The 18,717-nt window shown below is 43.2% G+C and overlaps 1 protein-coding gene across 1 annotated transcript in view; it reads left to right on the top strand.

Annotated features, from left to right (window-relative positions):
* LOC110521370 (RNA-binding Raly-like protein) overlaps nucleotides 1-17,899 on the top strand; it is a 64,012-nt gene extending 46,113 nt beyond the window's left edge. The window contains exons 4-8 of the mRNA XM_021598874.2: nucleotides 10,281-10,447; nucleotides 14,076-14,189; nucleotides 14,661-14,815; nucleotides 16,106-16,153; nucleotides 16,628-17,899. Of these exons, the coding sequence (XP_021454549.1) occupies nucleotides 10,281-10,447; nucleotides 14,076-14,189; nucleotides 14,661-14,815; nucleotides 16,106-16,144 (475 nt within the window). The 3' untranslated portion in view covers nucleotides 16,145-16,153; nucleotides 16,628-17,899. The remainder of the gene's footprint in view (nucleotides 1-10,280; nucleotides 10,448-14,075; nucleotides 14,190-14,660; nucleotides 14,816-16,105; nucleotides 16,154-16,627) is intronic.
* Nucleotides 17,900-18,717: the final 818 nt, after the last annotated feature.

The raw sequence follows: 18,717 nt of genomic DNA, 5'->3' as shown, positions 1-18,717 counted from the left end.
AGAAGGGGGAGAAAAAGGGGCTGGAGGGCGGACTGACTTCTGAGAATTCCTAGGCAATTGAATAAACCCCCACTGCCTTCCATTGTGCTAGCAAACGTGCATCTTTGGAAAATAAAATCAATAACCTACGCAGAAGATTAAACTATCAGAAGGGACATTCAAAACTGTAATATTTTATCATGGCTGAATGATGACATTATCAACCAACAGCTTGCTGGTCATACACTGTATCGGCAGGATAGAACAGCTGCGTCTGGTAAGACAAGGGGCGGCGAACTACTGTATGTATTTTTGTAAATAGCAGCTGGTGCACAATATTTAAGGAAGTCTCAAGGTTTTGCTCGCCCGAGGTAGAGTATCTCATGATAAGCTGTAGACCACACTATCTACCTAGAGAGTTTTCATCTGTATTTTTCGTAGCTGTCTACATACCACCACAGACTGATGCTGGCACTAAGACCGCACTCAATGAGCTGTATTCCGCCATAAGCAAACAGGAAAACGCTCAGCCAGAGGCGGCGCTCCTAGTGGCCGGGGACATTAATGCAGGGAACTTAAACTTAAATCAGTCTTACCAAATTTCTATCAGCATGTTAAATGTGCAACCAGAGGGAAAAAAACTCTGGACCATACAAAGCTCTCCCTCACCCTCCATCTGGCAAATCTGACCATAATTCTATCCTCCTGATTCCTGCATTCAAGCAAAAATTAAAGCAGGAAGCACCCGTGACTAGATCAATACAAAAATGGTCAGATGAAGCAGATGCTAAGATTTTTCAACGCCGATACCGTTTATTGGAGGACCAAAAAATCCGATACCGATTAATCGGCCGATTTATTTATAATAATGACAATTACGACAATACTGAATTTACGACAATACACTTATTTTAACTTAATATAATACATAAATAAAATCAATTTAGCCTCAAATAAATAATGAAACATGTTCAATTTGGAGAGAGAGGCAGGTCGTTATTGCGTTGAACTAGTTAACTGTAAGGTTGCAAGATTGGATCCCCCGAGCTGGCAAGGTGAAAATCTGTCGTTCTGCCCCTGAACAAGGCAGTTAACCCACTGTTCCTAGGCCGTCATTGAAAATAAGAATGTGTTCTTAACTGACTTGCCAAGTTAAATAAAGATTAAATATAGGTTTAAAAAAAAATTAAAAAAAATTATTCGGCAAAAATCGGTGTCAAAAATACAGATTTCCGATTGTTATGAAAACTTGAAATCGGCCCTAATTAAATCGGCCATTCCGATTAATCGGTCGACCTCTAATACATACCCCAACCAGAAGCCATGGATTACAGGCAACATCCACATTGACCTAAAGGCTAGAGCTGCCGCTTTCAAGGAGTGGAACTCTAACCCAGAAGCTTATAAGAAATCCCACTATGCCCTCCGACGAAACATCAAACAGTCAAAGCGTCAATTCAGGACTTAGATTGAATTGTACTACACCGGCTCTGACGCTCGTCAGATGTGGCAGGGCTTGCAAACCATTACAGACTACAAAGGGAAGCACAGCCGAGAGCTGCCCAGTAACACGAGCCTACCAGGCGAGCTAAACTACTTCTATGCTCGTGTCGAGGCAAATAACACTGAAACATGCATGAGAGCTGTAGTCAATGAACAACATTCTCACATAGGTGCTCCTTTTGTCCAGGTGGGAAAGGGCAGTGTCAAGTGTAATAGAGATGGTGTCATCTGTTGATTTGTTTTGGAGTGAACAAGGTTAAGGGCAGAGAAGCTTGTTTGACACTAAGAAAGCTTTGTTGTAGAGCGTTTAACACAAAATCCGGGGAGGGGCCAGCTGAGTATAAGACTATTATCTGCATATAAATGGATGAGAGTTCTTGCTACTACCTGAGCTATGTTGTTGATGTAAATTGGAAAGAGTATGGAGTCTAGGATCGAGGTACACCCTTGGTGACAGGCAGTGGTTGTGACAGCAGATGTTCTGAATTTAGACACTGCACTCTTTGAGAGAGGTAGTTAGCAAACCAGGCCAAAGACCCCTCAGAGACACCAATACTCCTTAGCCGACCTTTGTAGCGCCACCTTTTGCTGCGATTACAGCTGTAAGTCGCTTGGGGTATGTCTCTATCAGTTTTGCACATCGAGAGACTGACATTTTTTCCCATCCCTCCTTGCAAAACAGCTCGAGCTCAGTGAGGTTGGATGGAGAGCATTTGCGAACAGCAGTTTTCAGTTCTTTCCACAGATTCTCGATTGGATTCAGGTCTGGACTTTGACTTGGCCATTCTAACGCCTGGATATGTTTATTTTTGAACCATTCCATTGTAGATTTTGCTTTATGTTTTGGATCATTGTCTTGTTGGAAGACAAATCTCCGTCCCAGTCTCAGGTCTTTTGCAGACTCCATCAGGTTTTTTTCCAGAATGGTCCTGTATTTGGCTCCATCCATCTTCCCATCAATTTTTACCATCTTCCCTGTCCCTGCTGAAGAAAAGCAGGCCCAAACCATGATGCTGCCACCACCATGTTTGACAGTGGGGATGGTGTGTTCAGCTGTGTTGCTTTTACGCCAAACATAACATTTTGCATTGTTGCCAAAAAGTTCCATTTTGGTTTCATCTGACCAGAGCACCTTCTTCCACATGTTTGGTGTGTCTCCCAGGTGGCTTGTGGCAAACTTTAAACAACACTTTTTATGGATATCTTTAAGAAATGGCTTTCTTCTTGCCACTCTTCCATAAAGGCCAGATTTGTGCAATATACGAATGATTGTTGTCCTATGGACAGAGTCTCCCACCTCAGCTGTAGATCTCTGCAGTTCATCCAGAGTGATCATGGGCCTCTTGGCTGCATCTCTGATCAGTCTTCTCCTTGTATGAGCTGAAAGTTTAGAGGGACGGCCAGGTCTTGGTAGATTTGCAGTGATCTGATACTCCTTCCATTTCAATATTATCGCTTGCACAGTGCTCCTTGGGATGTTTAAAGCTTGGGAAATCTTTTTGTATCCAAATCCGGCTTTAAACTTCTTCACAACAGTATCTCGGACCTGCCTGGTGTGTTCCTTGTTCTTCATGATGCTCTCTGCGCTTTTAACGGACCTCTGAGACTATCACAGTGCAGGTGCATTTATACGGAGACTTGATTACACACAGGTGGATTGTATTTATCATCATTAGTCATTTAGGTCAACATTGGATCATTCAGAGATCCTCACTGAACTTCTGGAGAGAGTTTGCTGCACTGAAAGTAAAGGGGCTGAATCATTTTGCACGCCCAATTTTTCAGTTTTTGATTTGTTAAAAAAGTTTGAAATATCCAATAAATGTCGTTCCACTTCATGATTGTGTCCCACTTGTTGTTGATTCTTCACAAAAAAATACAGTTTTATATCTTTATGTTTGAAGCCTGAAATGTGGCAAAAGGTCGCAAAGTTCAAGGGGGCCGAATACTCTCGTAAGGCACTGTATATATATATATATATATATATGAATGTTGACTTTATCAAGTGGTGATTATAAAACTCAGCCATGTACATCTTGCCAGTAACAACCACATAATCAACATTAAGGGACATGGGTAGCTGTGAGGAGGAGGGTTTATTCTCCAGATCTTTCACCATTTTCCAGAACTTCTTGGGGTTAGACCCATAGAGAGAGAACTGCTCCTTGAATAACTAACTTTGGCCTTCCGGATAGCCTAAATGCACTTATTTCTTATTTGTCTGAATGACAGGATTTGTGTGTCGAGCTTTTCACCAAATGGTGTTCTTGAGGTGGAGTAACTCTGCCAGATCACGGTTCGAACCAGGGCCTGAACTTGTTTTTCATTTATTTATGGGGGCGTACTTGTTAACAATATCACTGAAAATATATAAAAAAAGAAGGTCCAAGCATCTTCAACAGAGGGTATCAAGGTTATTCTATACCAATTTACAGAAGCTCGGTCATGAAGGAAGGCTTGCTCATTAAAGTTTTTCAGCAAGCGTCTATGACAAATCAGGACAGGTTTAGCTGAGCAGCCATTACGAACGCAGGCCGTAAAACAGTGATCATTAAGGTCATTACAGAAAACACCAGACGGATTCCTATCAGGACTATTTGAGGATAACATCAAGGAGAGTAGCATTTTCTGGGTGTTTGGAGTCATACCTTGTGGGATTGGTAATAATCTGAGAGAGCTTTAGGGAGTCCCATTGTTTTAAGACTTGGTCGAGTGGTTAAAACATGTCCCAGTTTAGGTCACCTAGCAGGACAAATTCAGACTGAGTGGGGCCAGGAGAGAGCATAGGGCAGGTAGGGTACAGGTCGGTGCTGATGGTGGCTCAGCCAACAGATCATATGATGCAGTACTTCCCTGAGGGTTGCGGGTAGCAGGGCAGCAGAGTTTCTGTATTGAAACTATCTATTGACCCGCACTGTATCCACATGACCTGGTTGTCAGCCGCTGGTGGTGATTTCACAGATGGATGAACACAGTCTCTCTGTACACAGTCTCTTTGCATAGCTGACTGGCCGCCTGGCCGCCCGCCCACTGGTCCGGAGTAAAAACACAGCCCAGGGCGGCGGCAGTGGAGCACTGTGAGGAAAGGGGGAATGCCAGGGCAGTGGAGGGAAAAGGGCAGATCGAACAGAGGATGAGTGGAGAGGGGGATGACAGTATGAAAGACAAGGCACTCGCCAGCCAGCTCAGGCATCGCTGATTGATAGGTGATCCATTCAGTCCCATCTCCCCTTTTACAGAGACTTATGGCCATAGAAATGCAAGGCCTTGCAGTCTGAGTTAAAAAGTATCTTAACTTCATCCTGCACTGGCATTGGATTAGTGATTATATATATGTATGTCCTCTTCTGAAAAACCTAAATCTGTTTTGCAGTGCATCCAATAAGAACTTTGGTAATTCACTCAAACAACATCTTACCCTTTCTCTGAGTCCCAGTCTTCATCTAATATCATTGTCTTTGTGTATCTTCTTAGTATAAAGTAGCTTCATCCTGAACTTACTTTGAACTGTAGCCTACTGTACATACTGTATGAAATGAGCTGCCAGCCTAAAGCACTGATTCATTCTCATTGAGCCCAGCATTTCAACAGAGGCCCTGTGTGTGTGTAAATATGTATTGGCAGTTATCTGCTCTGCTGTGGATTAAAAGCTTACAAAAGTACAGTACTCTCAAAGTAATTCTCTCTCTCCTTCATGGACTTTTCTTTGTTGCCAGAGACTACATGTAAGGCACAGTAGGTCATCATATTCAGAAGTTCTCAGTAAAGTCAACTATATATCCACAGTTCTTTGTTGCTTCTCTACATTTCTGTAAGACACATAGACAATACACGTGCTACAACCACATTGACAGAGATGCAGCTGCCCCGTCTAACTGCACAGTCAGATGAGCTGAAACATCCCAGCAAATAGAGGGTGTGGTGAAGCACACCACAGGAGGCTGGTGACACCTTATTGGGGAGGATGGGCTCCTGGTAATGACTGGACGGGAATTAGTGGAACGGTATCCAGTACATCAAAGACAGCTTCAATGTTTTTGATGCTATACCATTTGCTCCGTTCCAGACATTATTATGAGCCCTCCTCCCTTCAGCAGCTTCCACTGATGCATACACAGTAATCGCTGGTATCAGAAGACATATTTGAGAGAGAGAGACCAGTGCAAATCAAAGCACCCCAGACAGTGCTCTTTGGACAAGGGCTATTTAGTGCACCAGGCTATGAGATCAATCTAGAACAGATGATATCAATATATCACTGTGATTATAGCGTAACAATCGTCGTATGAAGGAGTGGACCAAAACGCAGCGTGGTAAGTGTTCATGATAAATGTAATATTCAAAACACACAAACAAAATAACTAAGAGGGAAAACCGAAACAGTCCTGTCAGGTGCAGACACTAAACAGAAAACTACCCACAAAACCCAAACGAAAAAGGACAACTTATATATGATCCCCTGGACTGTGGAGGCGCACAGTCCTGTGGAGGCGCACTAGAGGCCTGATGCGTGGGACTGGTACAGGTGGCACCTGGATGATGATACTCACCTCAGGGCGAGTGCGGGGAGGAGGCACAGGACGTACTGGACTGTTGAGGCGCACTGGAGGTCTAGAGAGTAGAGCTGGCACAACCCATCCTGGCTGGATGTTTATTTTTTCCCTGCAAATGCGGGGCTCTGGCACAGGTCGCACTGGGCTGTGCAGACGCACCGGAGACACAGTGCGCAGAGCTGGCGCAGGATATCCTGGTCCAAGGAGACCAGGAGCGTTGAGCCAGCACCATCCGTCCTGGCTGGATGCCTATTCTAGCCCGGCCAATGCGGGGAGCTGGAATAAAGCGCACCGGGCTATGAATGCGCACTGGAGACACTGTGCGTATCACTGCATAACACGGTGCCTGACCAGTCACACTGACTCTGCCACTCTCCTCGTGTGCCACCCCCCCAAAAAATATTTTTGGAGCTGCCTCTCGGGTTTCCGTGCTAGCTGTGTCCCCTCGTATCATTGCCGTTCCTCTTTCACTGTTTCCACCTGTTTCCATGGCAGGGTCTTGTCCCCTGCCATAACCTCCTCCCAGGTCCAGGATGTCCTCCACTCTCTTTTCTCCCGGACCCAGGATCTCTGCTCCTCTTGACCACGCTGCTTGGTCCTTTTTAGGTGGGTAGTTCTGTAGCGATCGTCGTATGAAGGAGTGGACCAAAACGCAGTGTGGTAAATGTTCATGATAACTTTAATACTCAAAACACACGAACAAAATAACATGGAGGAAAAACTACCCACAACACCCAAACGAAAAAGGACAACTTATATATGATCCCCAATCAGAGACAATGATAGACAGCTGCCTCTGATTGGGAACCACACCAACATAGAAATAAAGAAACTAGAATGCCCACCCTAATCACACCTTGGCCTAACCAAAATAGAGAATAAAAACCTCTCTATGGCCAGGCCGTGACATATAGAGTATACACTCAATATATAATGGCACCAAATAGCTTATGGACATTATAAACGAGTCCACCATTTCATTTGATTGGCATTAATAACCTTTACTGTAAATCTGTCTGGAGGCAGGTATTTTCAGTGCTGCCAGCCTGCCAGGGAGATTGACTCTCATCCTGCAGGGATATGTCTACACTCTTAGAAAAAAAGGTGCCAACTAGAACGTTAAAGGGTTCTTTGGCTGTCCCCATAGCAAAACCTTTTGAATAACCCTTTTTGGTAGCAGGTAGCAACCCTTTTGGGGGTTCTACCTGGAACCAAAAAGGGTTATCCTAAGGGGACAGCCGAAGAACCAATTGGACCCCTTTTTCCAAAGAGTGTATTGTCCAGCTCCCATTTGGGAATTTAGGAACATTTGCTCTGACACATCAGCAGGTGATTGTTTTAAAACACATGCTAGCTGGAGAATCTTCAGTTTATGAGAAGGAAAAAAAACTAGGGAATATCCCATGGCCAAGAAAGGATCAGGACCCTATTCAAAAGCAATGTTCCTTTAATGTTTTTCGACATTGAGCCATTTTCAAGTCTACTGAGCGCAACTTCCTGCTTACTGTGTTTACTGTGAACACTGACACGGAACCCAAACCGTCTGGGCTTGTGCACCATCGTGCGCTATCGTGCATAAATGTATTTCCCCCCCCCACACCAAACGCGATCATGACACGCAGGTAAAAATATCCAAACAAACTCTCAAAATGACATTAATTTGGGGACAGGTCGAAAATCATTAAACATGTATGGCAATTTAGCTAGTTAGCTTGCACTTGCTAGCTAACGTTAATTTGTCCGATTTAGCTAGCTTGCTGTTGCTAGCTAATTTGTCCTGGGATATAAACATTGAGTTGTTATTTTACCTGAAATGCACAAGGACCTCTACTCCAACAATTAATCCACACATAAAACGGCCAACCGAATCGTTTCTAGTTTCATTTATATGGTGATCGCATCTAAACTTTCATTGTATTACCACGACTACCGGCAAAACAGTTAATCTTTCAGTCACCCACGTGGGTATAACCAATGAGGAGATGGCACGTGCTTCTATAAAACAATGAGGAGATGGGAGAGGCAGGACTTTCAGCGCGATCTGAGTCAGAGATAGGAATGAGTTCTATTTTAGCCCTGGCAATGCAGACGCTAGTTGGCGCGAGCGAGCAGTGTGGGTGCAATAATTGAATAACATGATTTCAAAATGTATTTTGCAAGCTCGTGCACGCGACCTATCCAGTCTGGTCAGCATGTGAGGTTGTGCCCGCTTTAAGTTACAGTTTTAACAGTGGCCAAGTAGGCTACTGTGGCTATTTGATCATAATGTAGGCCTACAGGAGTGGTCTACCATCAAAAACAATAGAGAAAAATACATCCCATAACATTTTAGCATGTAAATAGCTGTTCTAACATTCAGCCTACAGTAGCAGCAAATGTGTGGTATTCAATGTAGGCCTACATGAGATTTAAATTTTAAAAAACATACAGAGCTTGACATTAAAAACCTCTGGGATATGTGGGACGGTAGCGTCCCACCTGGCAAACATCCAGTGAAAATGCAGAGCGCCAAATTCAAATAAATGACTATAAAAATTAAACATCCATGAAATCACACATTCAATATACCAAATTAAAGCTACACTTGTTGTGAATCCAGCTAACGTGTCAGATTTAAAAAATGCTTTACGGCGAAAGCAAACGATGCTATTATCTGAGGATAGCACCCCAGTAAACAAAGACAGACAAGCATTTTTCAACCCTCCAGGCGCGACACAAAACGCAGAAATAAAGATATAATTCATGACTTACCTTTGACGAGCTTCTTCTATTGGCACTCCAATATGTCCCATAAACAAATGGTCCTTTTGTTCAATTAATTCTGTCGATATATATCCAAAATGTCCATTTATTTGGCGCGTTTGATCCAGGAAAACACCGGTTCCAACTCGCCCAACATAACTACAAAAGTTACCTGTAAGCTTTGTCCAAACATTTCAAACTACTTTTGTAATACAACTTTAGGTATTTTTTAACGTAAATAATGGATAAAATTGAAGACGGGATGATCTGTGTTCAATACCGGAGGAAAACGAAGTGTAGCTAGCTTTCAGGTCACGCGCCTCTAACAAAGAGTACACTTCCCTCTAGCCTCATTCTGAACAGTGTTACTTCTTCATTTCTCAAAGGAAAAACCTCAACCAATTTCTAAAGACTGTTGACCTCCAGTGGAAACGATAGGAACTGCAAAAAGGTCCCTTAGGAATCTGGATTCCCAAGGAAAACACAGACATAATTCAAACAGTTTTAGAAACTTCAGAGTGTTTCTATCCAAATCTACTAATATGCATATCTTAGCTTCTGGGCATGAGTGGCAGACAGTTTAATTTGGGCATGCTTTTCATTCAAAATTCCAAATGCTGCGCCCTATCCCAGAGAAGTTATTAAGGAGGTGACTGAAGATGTTGTGTTGTTTGATGCAAGAAACCATTTTACAAAATACAATTATTATTATTCTATACCATTATTACAGAGAATCAGACAAATTATGCTACCCTCTGCCTATTGGCTATTTAGCTTATTCAAGATCATCTCAAAATACAACACTGTCACTTTAAGACATAAAAAAAGGTCATTAACTGACCCACTTTTCATAGATAGCTAAAAATGTACACATTTTATGCTCTCATAGGAAGCAACCACTCCCTCATTGTTGACTAGAAATTAGCTGTACTGGGCTAATACTCACTAACTAGCAAAGAATATGAACAAATCTGCACAGGTGGCAACATACAGCTCTTACTTTGATCTCAAAACAAGCGCATCAACTTGCGACTGCTCATGCTGTAAAAACGGTCCAGTTCATATTGAATGGCACAGATAGCAATGGCTATTTGCATATAGGTCTACTGCAGCTCTGATTGGTTACGTTAAACTGGTCTGTGTAGATTACAGGCCTTGATTGTCAATACAATAGAATCCTACTCTGATGTGCTCTGCCTACAAGAACATCTCTTGTAGTTAGTTTTGCATACTAAATATTGAATAATTTGTTTTGTTTCAGTATGTTACGTTGAAAGGGGCTAATTTTGCATTGATTTGAGCACAATTCCCACAGTAGAGTGAAACGATGAGAGTGTTCACTAAAGGGGAAAAACTAGAAAGTTTAATGAAGTTCAATCTTGTGCTCTCTGTGCAGGCTGATATTTCTTCTGTGTGGCAATCCGAGGGAAGCTGCACTCCCACTAATGTGTGCAACTTAGAGGGAACATTGCTCATAAGTAATATTGTGTATTTTCCCTACAGAGTGTTTGACTACCAGCGTGTCCCAGCCTCCGTAATGCCAGTCACAGTGGAGCCCAGCCCTATGAAACACTCCCGTGATCCCTCTTTCTCCTCCGGCCTGCACCGCTCCAGAGACAGACCACAGGGCAAGAGGAGCACACAGCGCACTGGCTCTTCCAGGGCCAAGTGTAAGGGACCTCACACACTGTAACACACACTCATGCACGCACACATACACAATCTGTCATACTGTGTGACTTACACACTCTTGCTCACGACACACTCTATGCAGTCACACACAGTCAAATCAAATCAAATCAAATGTATTTATATAGCCCTTCGTACATCAGCTGATATCTCAAAGTGCTGTACAGAAACCCAGCATAAAACCCCAAACAGCAAGCAATGCAGGTGTAGAAGCACGGTGGCTAGGAAAAACTCCCTAGAAAGGCCAAAACCTAGGAAGAAACCTAGAGAGGAACCAGGCTATGTGGGGTGGCCAATCCTCTTCTGGCTGTGCCGGGTGGAGATTATAACAGAACATGGCCAAGATGTTCAAATGTTCATAAATGACCAGCATGGTCGAATAATAATAAGGCAGAACAGTTGAAACTGGAGCAGCAGCACGGTCAGGTGGACTGGGGACAGCAAGGAGTCATCATGTCAGGTAGTCCTGGGGCATGGTCCTAGGGCTCAGGTCAGTTGAAACTGGAGCAGCAGCACGGCCAGGTGGACTGGGGACAGCAAGGAGTCATCATGTCAGGTAGTACTGGGGCATGGTCCTAGGGCTCAGGTCCTCCGAGAGAGAGAAAGAAAGAGAGAAGGAGAGAATTAGAGAACGCACACTTAGATTCACACAGGACACCGAATAGGACAGGAGAAGTACTCCAGATATAACAAACTGACCCTAGCCCCCCCGACACATAAACTACTGCAGCATAAATACTGGAGGCTGAGACAGGAGGTGTCAGGAGACACAGTCCCATCCTTACCACACACAGTCCCACCCTCACCACACACAGACACACCCTCACCACACAGTACTACACTCACCACACACAGAAACACCCTCACCACACACAGACACACCTTCACCACACATAGACACACCCTCACCACACACAGAAACACCCTCATCACACCCAGAAACACCCTCACCACACACAGAAACACCCTCACCACACACAGAAACACCCTCACCACACACAGAAACACCCTCACCACACACAGACACACCACCAGCACACCAGACACACCCTCACCACATAGTCCTACACTCACCACACACAGAAACACCCTCACCACACACAGAAACACCCTCACCACACACAGAAACACCCTCACCACACACAGAAACACCCTCACCACATAGTCCTACACTCACCACACAGAAACACCCTCACCACACTCAGACACACCCTCACCACACAGTCCTACACTCACCACACACAGAAACACCCTCACCACATACATAAACACCCTCACCACACAGTCCTACACTCACCACACACAGAAACACCCTCACCACACACAGTCCCACCCTCACCACTCATAGAAACACCTTCACCACACACAGTCCCACCTTCACCACACACAGTCCAACCCTCACCACATAAAGTCCCACCCTCACCACGAACAGTCCCACCCATAAAAATAGCTCATTACAGGGAGAATGTAATCTGTGCATGTGCAGCGAACGTTTTATCTGGAGTGTGTGAGCCTATGAATCCATGTGGGAGTGTGTGTATTGTAAACCTGAATGTTCCTCCCTGTGTAATATCATCCCTACATGGAGAACGGCAGCGCTGGGAGCCCATAGTACAGGGAGAGGCACCAGATGGTCTCTTCATTAAAAGCTCTCTGCTCCTTCCACTACCAAGCCTACCAAACCCAGTCTAGCAGCATGCTGCAATTATACCAAGTTAATAGTGCATAACAAATAAGAATTGTTTATACTAGTTTATTACAAGCCTTAATAGTTTTTACTGCCAGCCCATCAGAGGGAAATTAGATTGTAGCTGCAGAGGTTGAACAGCTTTTAACAGCAAAGAGTTTCAGGGTTGTGATATGAATGTTCCAATACAGACTATAGGCTACTGGAGAGAGATGCTAAGGGAGACGGTGCTTACAGTGATGGCATGAATGACAAGACAAAGTGGAGGATAATTAAGGGAGACACGATTGCCGATTACCCAGGCCCGATTGCTTCTGCCAAATTTAAAGCCTGGCCCTGCTCGAAACCAGAAATAACTGTTAGTAAATCTGTTAGCTGCTCCTCTATCGCACACGCTCCCTGCGCGCAGACAGCTCACTCTGCTTATGGCGGCTCTGAGGCGGTAACCATAGCAACGGCTCTGCTTGGGCTACTCTGCTCAATGAAGAGACATGAGACCAGTGAGCTGTTAGCTACTTTTCAGCACTCTAAACTCCAACATTATTATTTTCTGTGAAATAATCTCTCCTGTCTTATATTTGACAAGGTTGAAGCATCTTCTGACACAATGTTATGATCTTATTCAGATATGACTGTACTGCGCAGCAGAGCACGAGCAAATGGCTCAGCTTCAAAATGTTAGTGATACACTATATACACAAAAGTATGTGTACACCCCTTCAAATGAGTGGATTTGGCTATTTCAGCCACACCCTTACTGACAGGTGTATAACATCTAGCAAACAGTCCTGCAATCTCCATTGACAAACATTGGCAGTAGAATGGCCTTACTGAAAAGCTCAGTGACTTTCAACGTGGCACCATCATAGGATGTCATCTTTTCAACAAGTCCATTCGTCAAATTCCTGCCCTGCTAGAGCTGCCTCGGTCAACTGTAAGTGCTGTTATTGTGAAGTGGAAACGTCTTGGAGTAACAATGGCTCAGTTGCGAAGTGTTATGCCCCACAAGTTTACAGAATGGGACCACGAGTGCTGAAATGTGTAAAAATTGTCTGTCCTCGGTTGCAACATTCACTATCGAGTTCCAAAATGCCTCTGGAAGCAACATCGTTACAAGAACTGTTCATCAAGAGCTTCATGAAATCAAGCATAGTGCCAACTGTAAAGTTTGGTGGAGGAGGAATAATGGTCTGGGGCTGTTTTTCATGGTTTGGGCTAGGCCCTTTAGTTCCAGTAAAGGGAAATCTTAACGCTAAAGTATATAATGACATTCTAGACGATTCTGTGCTTCCAACTTTGTGGCAACAGTTTGGGGAAGGCTCTTTCCTGTTTCAGCATGACAATGCCCACGTAAACAAAGATCGGTGTGGAAGAACTTGACTGGCCTGCACAGAGCCCTGACCTCAACCCCATCGAACACCTTTGGGATGAATTGGAATGCCGACTGCGAGCCAGGCCTAATTGCCCAACATCAGTGCCCATCCTCACTAATGCTCTTGTGGCTGAATGGAAGCAAGTCCCCGCAGCAATGTCCCAACATCTAGTGGAAAGTCTTCCCAGAAGAGTGGAGGCTGTTATAGCTGCAAAGAGGTGACCAACTCCATATTAATGCCCATGGTTTTGGAATGAGATGTTCGACGAGCATACTTTTGGTCATGTAGTGTACATTTAGTGATACCTGAGCCCTCCTGTACCCTAGTTGTTGATGAAAAAACAGGCCCTAACCCCATGTATAATGTCGGGCGGGTTGGACTAGGGTCGGGGTAGCAGAGCTCTAGTCTGTTTCTACACTATTAAACCCCTCTGGGCCCAATCCTTTTTTAAGACCTACACTCATACATTTATGTCAATTGGAGATTTGTGCAAAAGAGGATTCATCCTTATCTCCCTTTCTCTTACTCTCTCCCACTCTCGTTCTCCAGTGAAGATGGCAGAGCTGCTGGCCATAAAGCGGGAGTTGACTCTGATCAAGGTGCAGATTGACGGACTGCTCGACAGCGTGGACAAGATGGACAGACAGAGGAAGGACCACTCAGGTAGAGGAGAGCTGGGCTGGAGGCTGGGGAGTTTGTTTTATACTATCTCTTCATTGGAAGCTTAACTTTGAGAATTTCTCAGATTCTTTAGTGCTGCATATGATACATTATTTCCAATGCTCTTGATAAGAGCTAACTGGAGGGTAAACATATTATTCATTGATGAGAGTAAAGAAAATCTATTCATCATCAGATTGTTGGCCCATTATGACTCCTATTTATTATTGATTGGGACATCTTGCATCAGTGAGCACTGCATCCAAAATGTTGTGTACAGGATTGCCAGGTTGACTAATGTGGCGCTATCTGCAACGACAGGAGTAAAAACAAACACTGTTAAAATCAGGGATATATTTGCCATGGAAAGCTGAGATGCACTGAAAACAGAGCCTACTGTACTATTGCTGACACACTGTCTCTGTGTGTGTGTGTGTGTGCGTGCGTGCGTGCGTGCGTGTGTCTGTGGTCCAGATTCACCTCCTACCCAGGAGGGCAGTGTGTCGGACTCAGTGAGCAGTCTGGAAGATTCTCCCGTCAGCCTCCCACACAGACAGAGGGAGAGCCCAGAGCCTGGAGAGGCCAGCGATGATGACCAACACCTCCAACACTACCAGCGCCAATGCAGGGTAAACAATACATCATTCTGCCTCCCTCTACTGGAGACACAACACACCTGCACCACCAGTAACTACTTCTGTGTGGGCTGTTTGTCAAAGTTTTCTGAAAGTCAATATCTTAGCATATTAGCTGTCACTGTTGGTTGTCATAGTTATCTAAAAGTGGGTGTCTGTCATTGAAGAAAGAGAGCAAGATATTGGTAGAACAATAATTGATTATTTAGTAGCTTATTGTAATTTTTTTCAAAAGAGTAATTATCTGCAATCACAGCCAAGTGTCTGCCTACCTGTCTGACACAATAAGGGTTCTGGTTCTGTACCACTGTTCATTATCTATGCTAGGCCGTGAGTCCGACATGCTCACTGAGTCCGACACACTGCATGTTGGCATGTATTGTCATGAATCTTGTCCCAGAGGCAGCTCTGCAGCCACGAAGTCATAAATCTGATTTTAAACCTAACCTTAACCACACTGCTAACCCTAGCCAAAAAGTGATTTGTTTTTTTACATGAATTCTGAAGATGTAGGCAATTTTTACTTTCAGCAGGCCCATCTAGTGGAAAATCACTCAATGTTGCCTACAGGGCAAGATTCATGACAATTGTATTTATTTATTTTACCAGGCAAGTCAGTTAAGAACAAATTCTTATTTTCAATGAGGGCCTAGGAACAGTGGGTTAACTGCCTTGTTCAGGGGCAGAACGACAGAACGACAGATTTTTACCTTGTCAGCTCGGGGATTCGATCTTGCAACCTTCAGAAGGTATGAATAGAGCAGAAGATTGTTAACCAGTCAACCACTGTACTGCATCCCAAATCGGTTATTAGTCCAACACTCTAACCACTAGGCTACCTGCCTCCAATAAACCTCAACCTGCGGTTGTGTGGGCTGAGCTGTAGGTGGGTTCACCAGGTGAGTCATTGTTTCACTGACAGTTGAGGGGGAAGGGGGAGGAAGATGAAAGGTATGAATAGAGCAGAAGATTGTTAACCAGTCAACCACTGTACTGCATCCCAAATCTGTCTCAATGGCAAGGGGTAATACCACCTCCTAAGGTTGCCAGTCACTCATCCCTCCTAAACTTGGTTATGTGCTGACATGAGAAACACTGCTATATTTGCTCATCGCCATTTAGAAACCATCACTTTCACCAACCAGTGATCTCCAAAATTTCCACAGCTGGGCATTTGATTAAGTTGATTTTGTTGGTCGATTAAAATATCCTGATTGCGCTGTGACTGTAATTCTCCATCTCTGCATCTCTTTAAAGTCTTCTCTCTGTCTTGTGGTTTCTCAGATAAATAACCATCAATCTGATCTGGAGGATGACATGTGAGGAGATCAGGTGTGTATGGCTAATAAAGGTGATTTGACAGAACTATATCACAAAAAAAAGTATTGTTTGCATTGAAATGCTGTGTAATAAGTGTAGGTTAATATATTGTGATATCGAGGTGCTTATTTATGTTGTTGAAAATGGTCTCGAATCATAATGTACATGTTGTACATATGAATTATTGAATGGTGTAGATGACCAGGTGTCCTTCAGTCTTGGTGATGATGTATTTTTAATTATGAAAACTTGATCTTGATTTTAAGACCAATGATGGAATGTACAGTACATTAACTTGAAACTGCACTCGCACTGTAGCACTTTTGTACTTTGTAAAGCAATTTAATGATCTTGAGGATTATGTGCTCCTCATAATGTTTAATGTCTGTTTTATGTGGTGAAGCCGACAACAAATTTACACATTGAGTGGACCAATAAAGTTTTTAAAATTTAAATTCTCCATCTTCTCACTTTTACTCACTCTAGACTCAAGGACCTCAGTGACAGCAGCACACAGAGATGGAGGGGGATTGAAGTGAAAGGAGGCGTGTTCATCTCTAATCACAGTCAACATGGACACAACCCTCAAATAAATATACTGTTCATTACAAAGTAGAGCTGGGGCGATAAACCGGAAATTATCGACAACAATTTATCACAGGCATTTTGCTGATATCGTTCATTAAGATAAGTAGCCTATACTAGAGAAATGTGAAGTTTGAAATGAAATAAGTTTGCTAAAATGGGTGATAGTCAATGGGACAATTGATGGCTACAACCATCAAACTAGTAGTAGTAGTTTAAAGGATAAAAATAAAAAAAACTGGTGTACATCAATGTTAAAAACGTATCCTTCTATTTATCGTAATTGCATCAATTCAGGCAATTTTTCGCGATATGGATTTGGTCCATATCGCCCAGCTGTATTACAGAGTAGGAGCTTCAGTGATTTGTTTTGTTTGATGAATAAGACATATCTCTCTGGTTACCCTCAGTTCCTTTATCACAGTCAGATTCTGCTCACCTTCGTGTCTCCATCTCTCCTTTAAAACAGGTTCCTACTGACTTATGAACTCAACCAAATATGGCAGCTTTAAAAAACACTATTGCACTTCAAACAATAAACACACAAATTAAATTGCAAAACGAATTGCATTACTAATTGCATTAGTACTGTACAAAGTTAGAGGTGCGCTATTTGATAGATTCCCCCGCACCCCCCATCTCGCTTCCAGTGTGAAGACCTGATGTCAACCTACCCCGCCCCCTCCCCATCTCGTACTTCTGAGTTGGAGACCTTCCCAGGCAGTAGCCTGCCTAGCTCACAAACTAGAATCAGGGCGCCCACTCCGACAAGGTTAATTGACCCACAGTCCCACACGGCGACATTATATAATTGACGTGACGTGCAAATGAGCGATAGAAAATCGATCGTTTTTTTTTGTGTGTGTGTAAGATGCCGCCATGTCGTCTATGCCTAAATCCACCACTGCGGATATGCTTCAGACAGACCGACAACTACATTTTCTCTCAGATTAGAGATAAGGATTTGCAATGCTGTTTGCCACTTACTGTATCCAGTTCGCCACATAATTGGAATGTGTAATACATCAATTCATATAAAAAGCCATTCAAGATTTACCAGGCATAGGCCAACAGTATCAGGCATCTACACTACCTGTGCGTTCTGTAATCTTTCCATATTTGTCTCTACCAATTTCCCAGTGTCCACATTAATAAAGACTGTCAGTGTGATAACAGCTGTCTGCATGGTGTTATCACTGGGCTTGTAATCACCATGCCTGTTGTCATTATTTGAAGCTAGCCATGTTTGGAACTGACAAAGTGGTGCCCCTATAAAACCCCAGGGACCAGTGTGCATGGGGTTATGGCTTTGGTGAATTCGTGTTAATTTGACTGATTGAGAAACTTGATTATGAACCTAGAGGAGTCACTGCTGTTGTTTAAGAATGGGTACTGCCCTCCCCTCACTGTCCCCACTGTAGAAGGGAGATATGTACATGTACAGTAGATGTTGAGTACTTATAAACCAAACCACCATGTTTTGTCATTGTCAATGACTTGAGGAGGGATTTGGTTGATTGAGTTATTTTGGGGACCATTACGGCTGGTGTCAAACTTAGGGGGTGCTTCAATGTCACAACTGAAAACTATTGTTCATTGTAAATAGTCATAACAATTGTCAATAATGCTAACGTTACTGTATAACGTTTTACTCATAGAAATAGATTCTGTTTCTATGGTTTTACTATACCATGATGACTGTTTGAAAACAACAGTTGAAAAAAGTACATTTTACTTTCTAAGCAGCAAGAAAATGATTCAAGACTGTATTTATGTACTCTGAAAAAAGAAAGAACATTGAAGAACATTATACAACTTGATGAATTGACTTACAATTGTCATTGTTCTTGTTATATTCCCATTCATTCATTATATAAAACATTTTGCTTTTACTTTGCGTTATTATATAGTAGAGCTGTCAGAGTTAATCAGTTAACTCAAGTTAACTTTTTATAATTTTAGTCCACACTTTTTTAAATCGTGATTAATCG

Source organism: Oncorhynchus mykiss, chromosome 30, assembly GCF_013265735.2.
Source record: "Oncorhynchus mykiss isolate Arlee chromosome 30, USDA_OmykA_1.1, whole genome shotgun sequence".
Classification (NCBI taxonomy): domain Eukaryota; kingdom Metazoa; phylum Chordata; class Actinopteri; order Salmoniformes; family Salmonidae; genus Oncorhynchus; species Oncorhynchus mykiss.
This window is presented reverse-complemented; position numbering and strand designations above follow the sequence as displayed.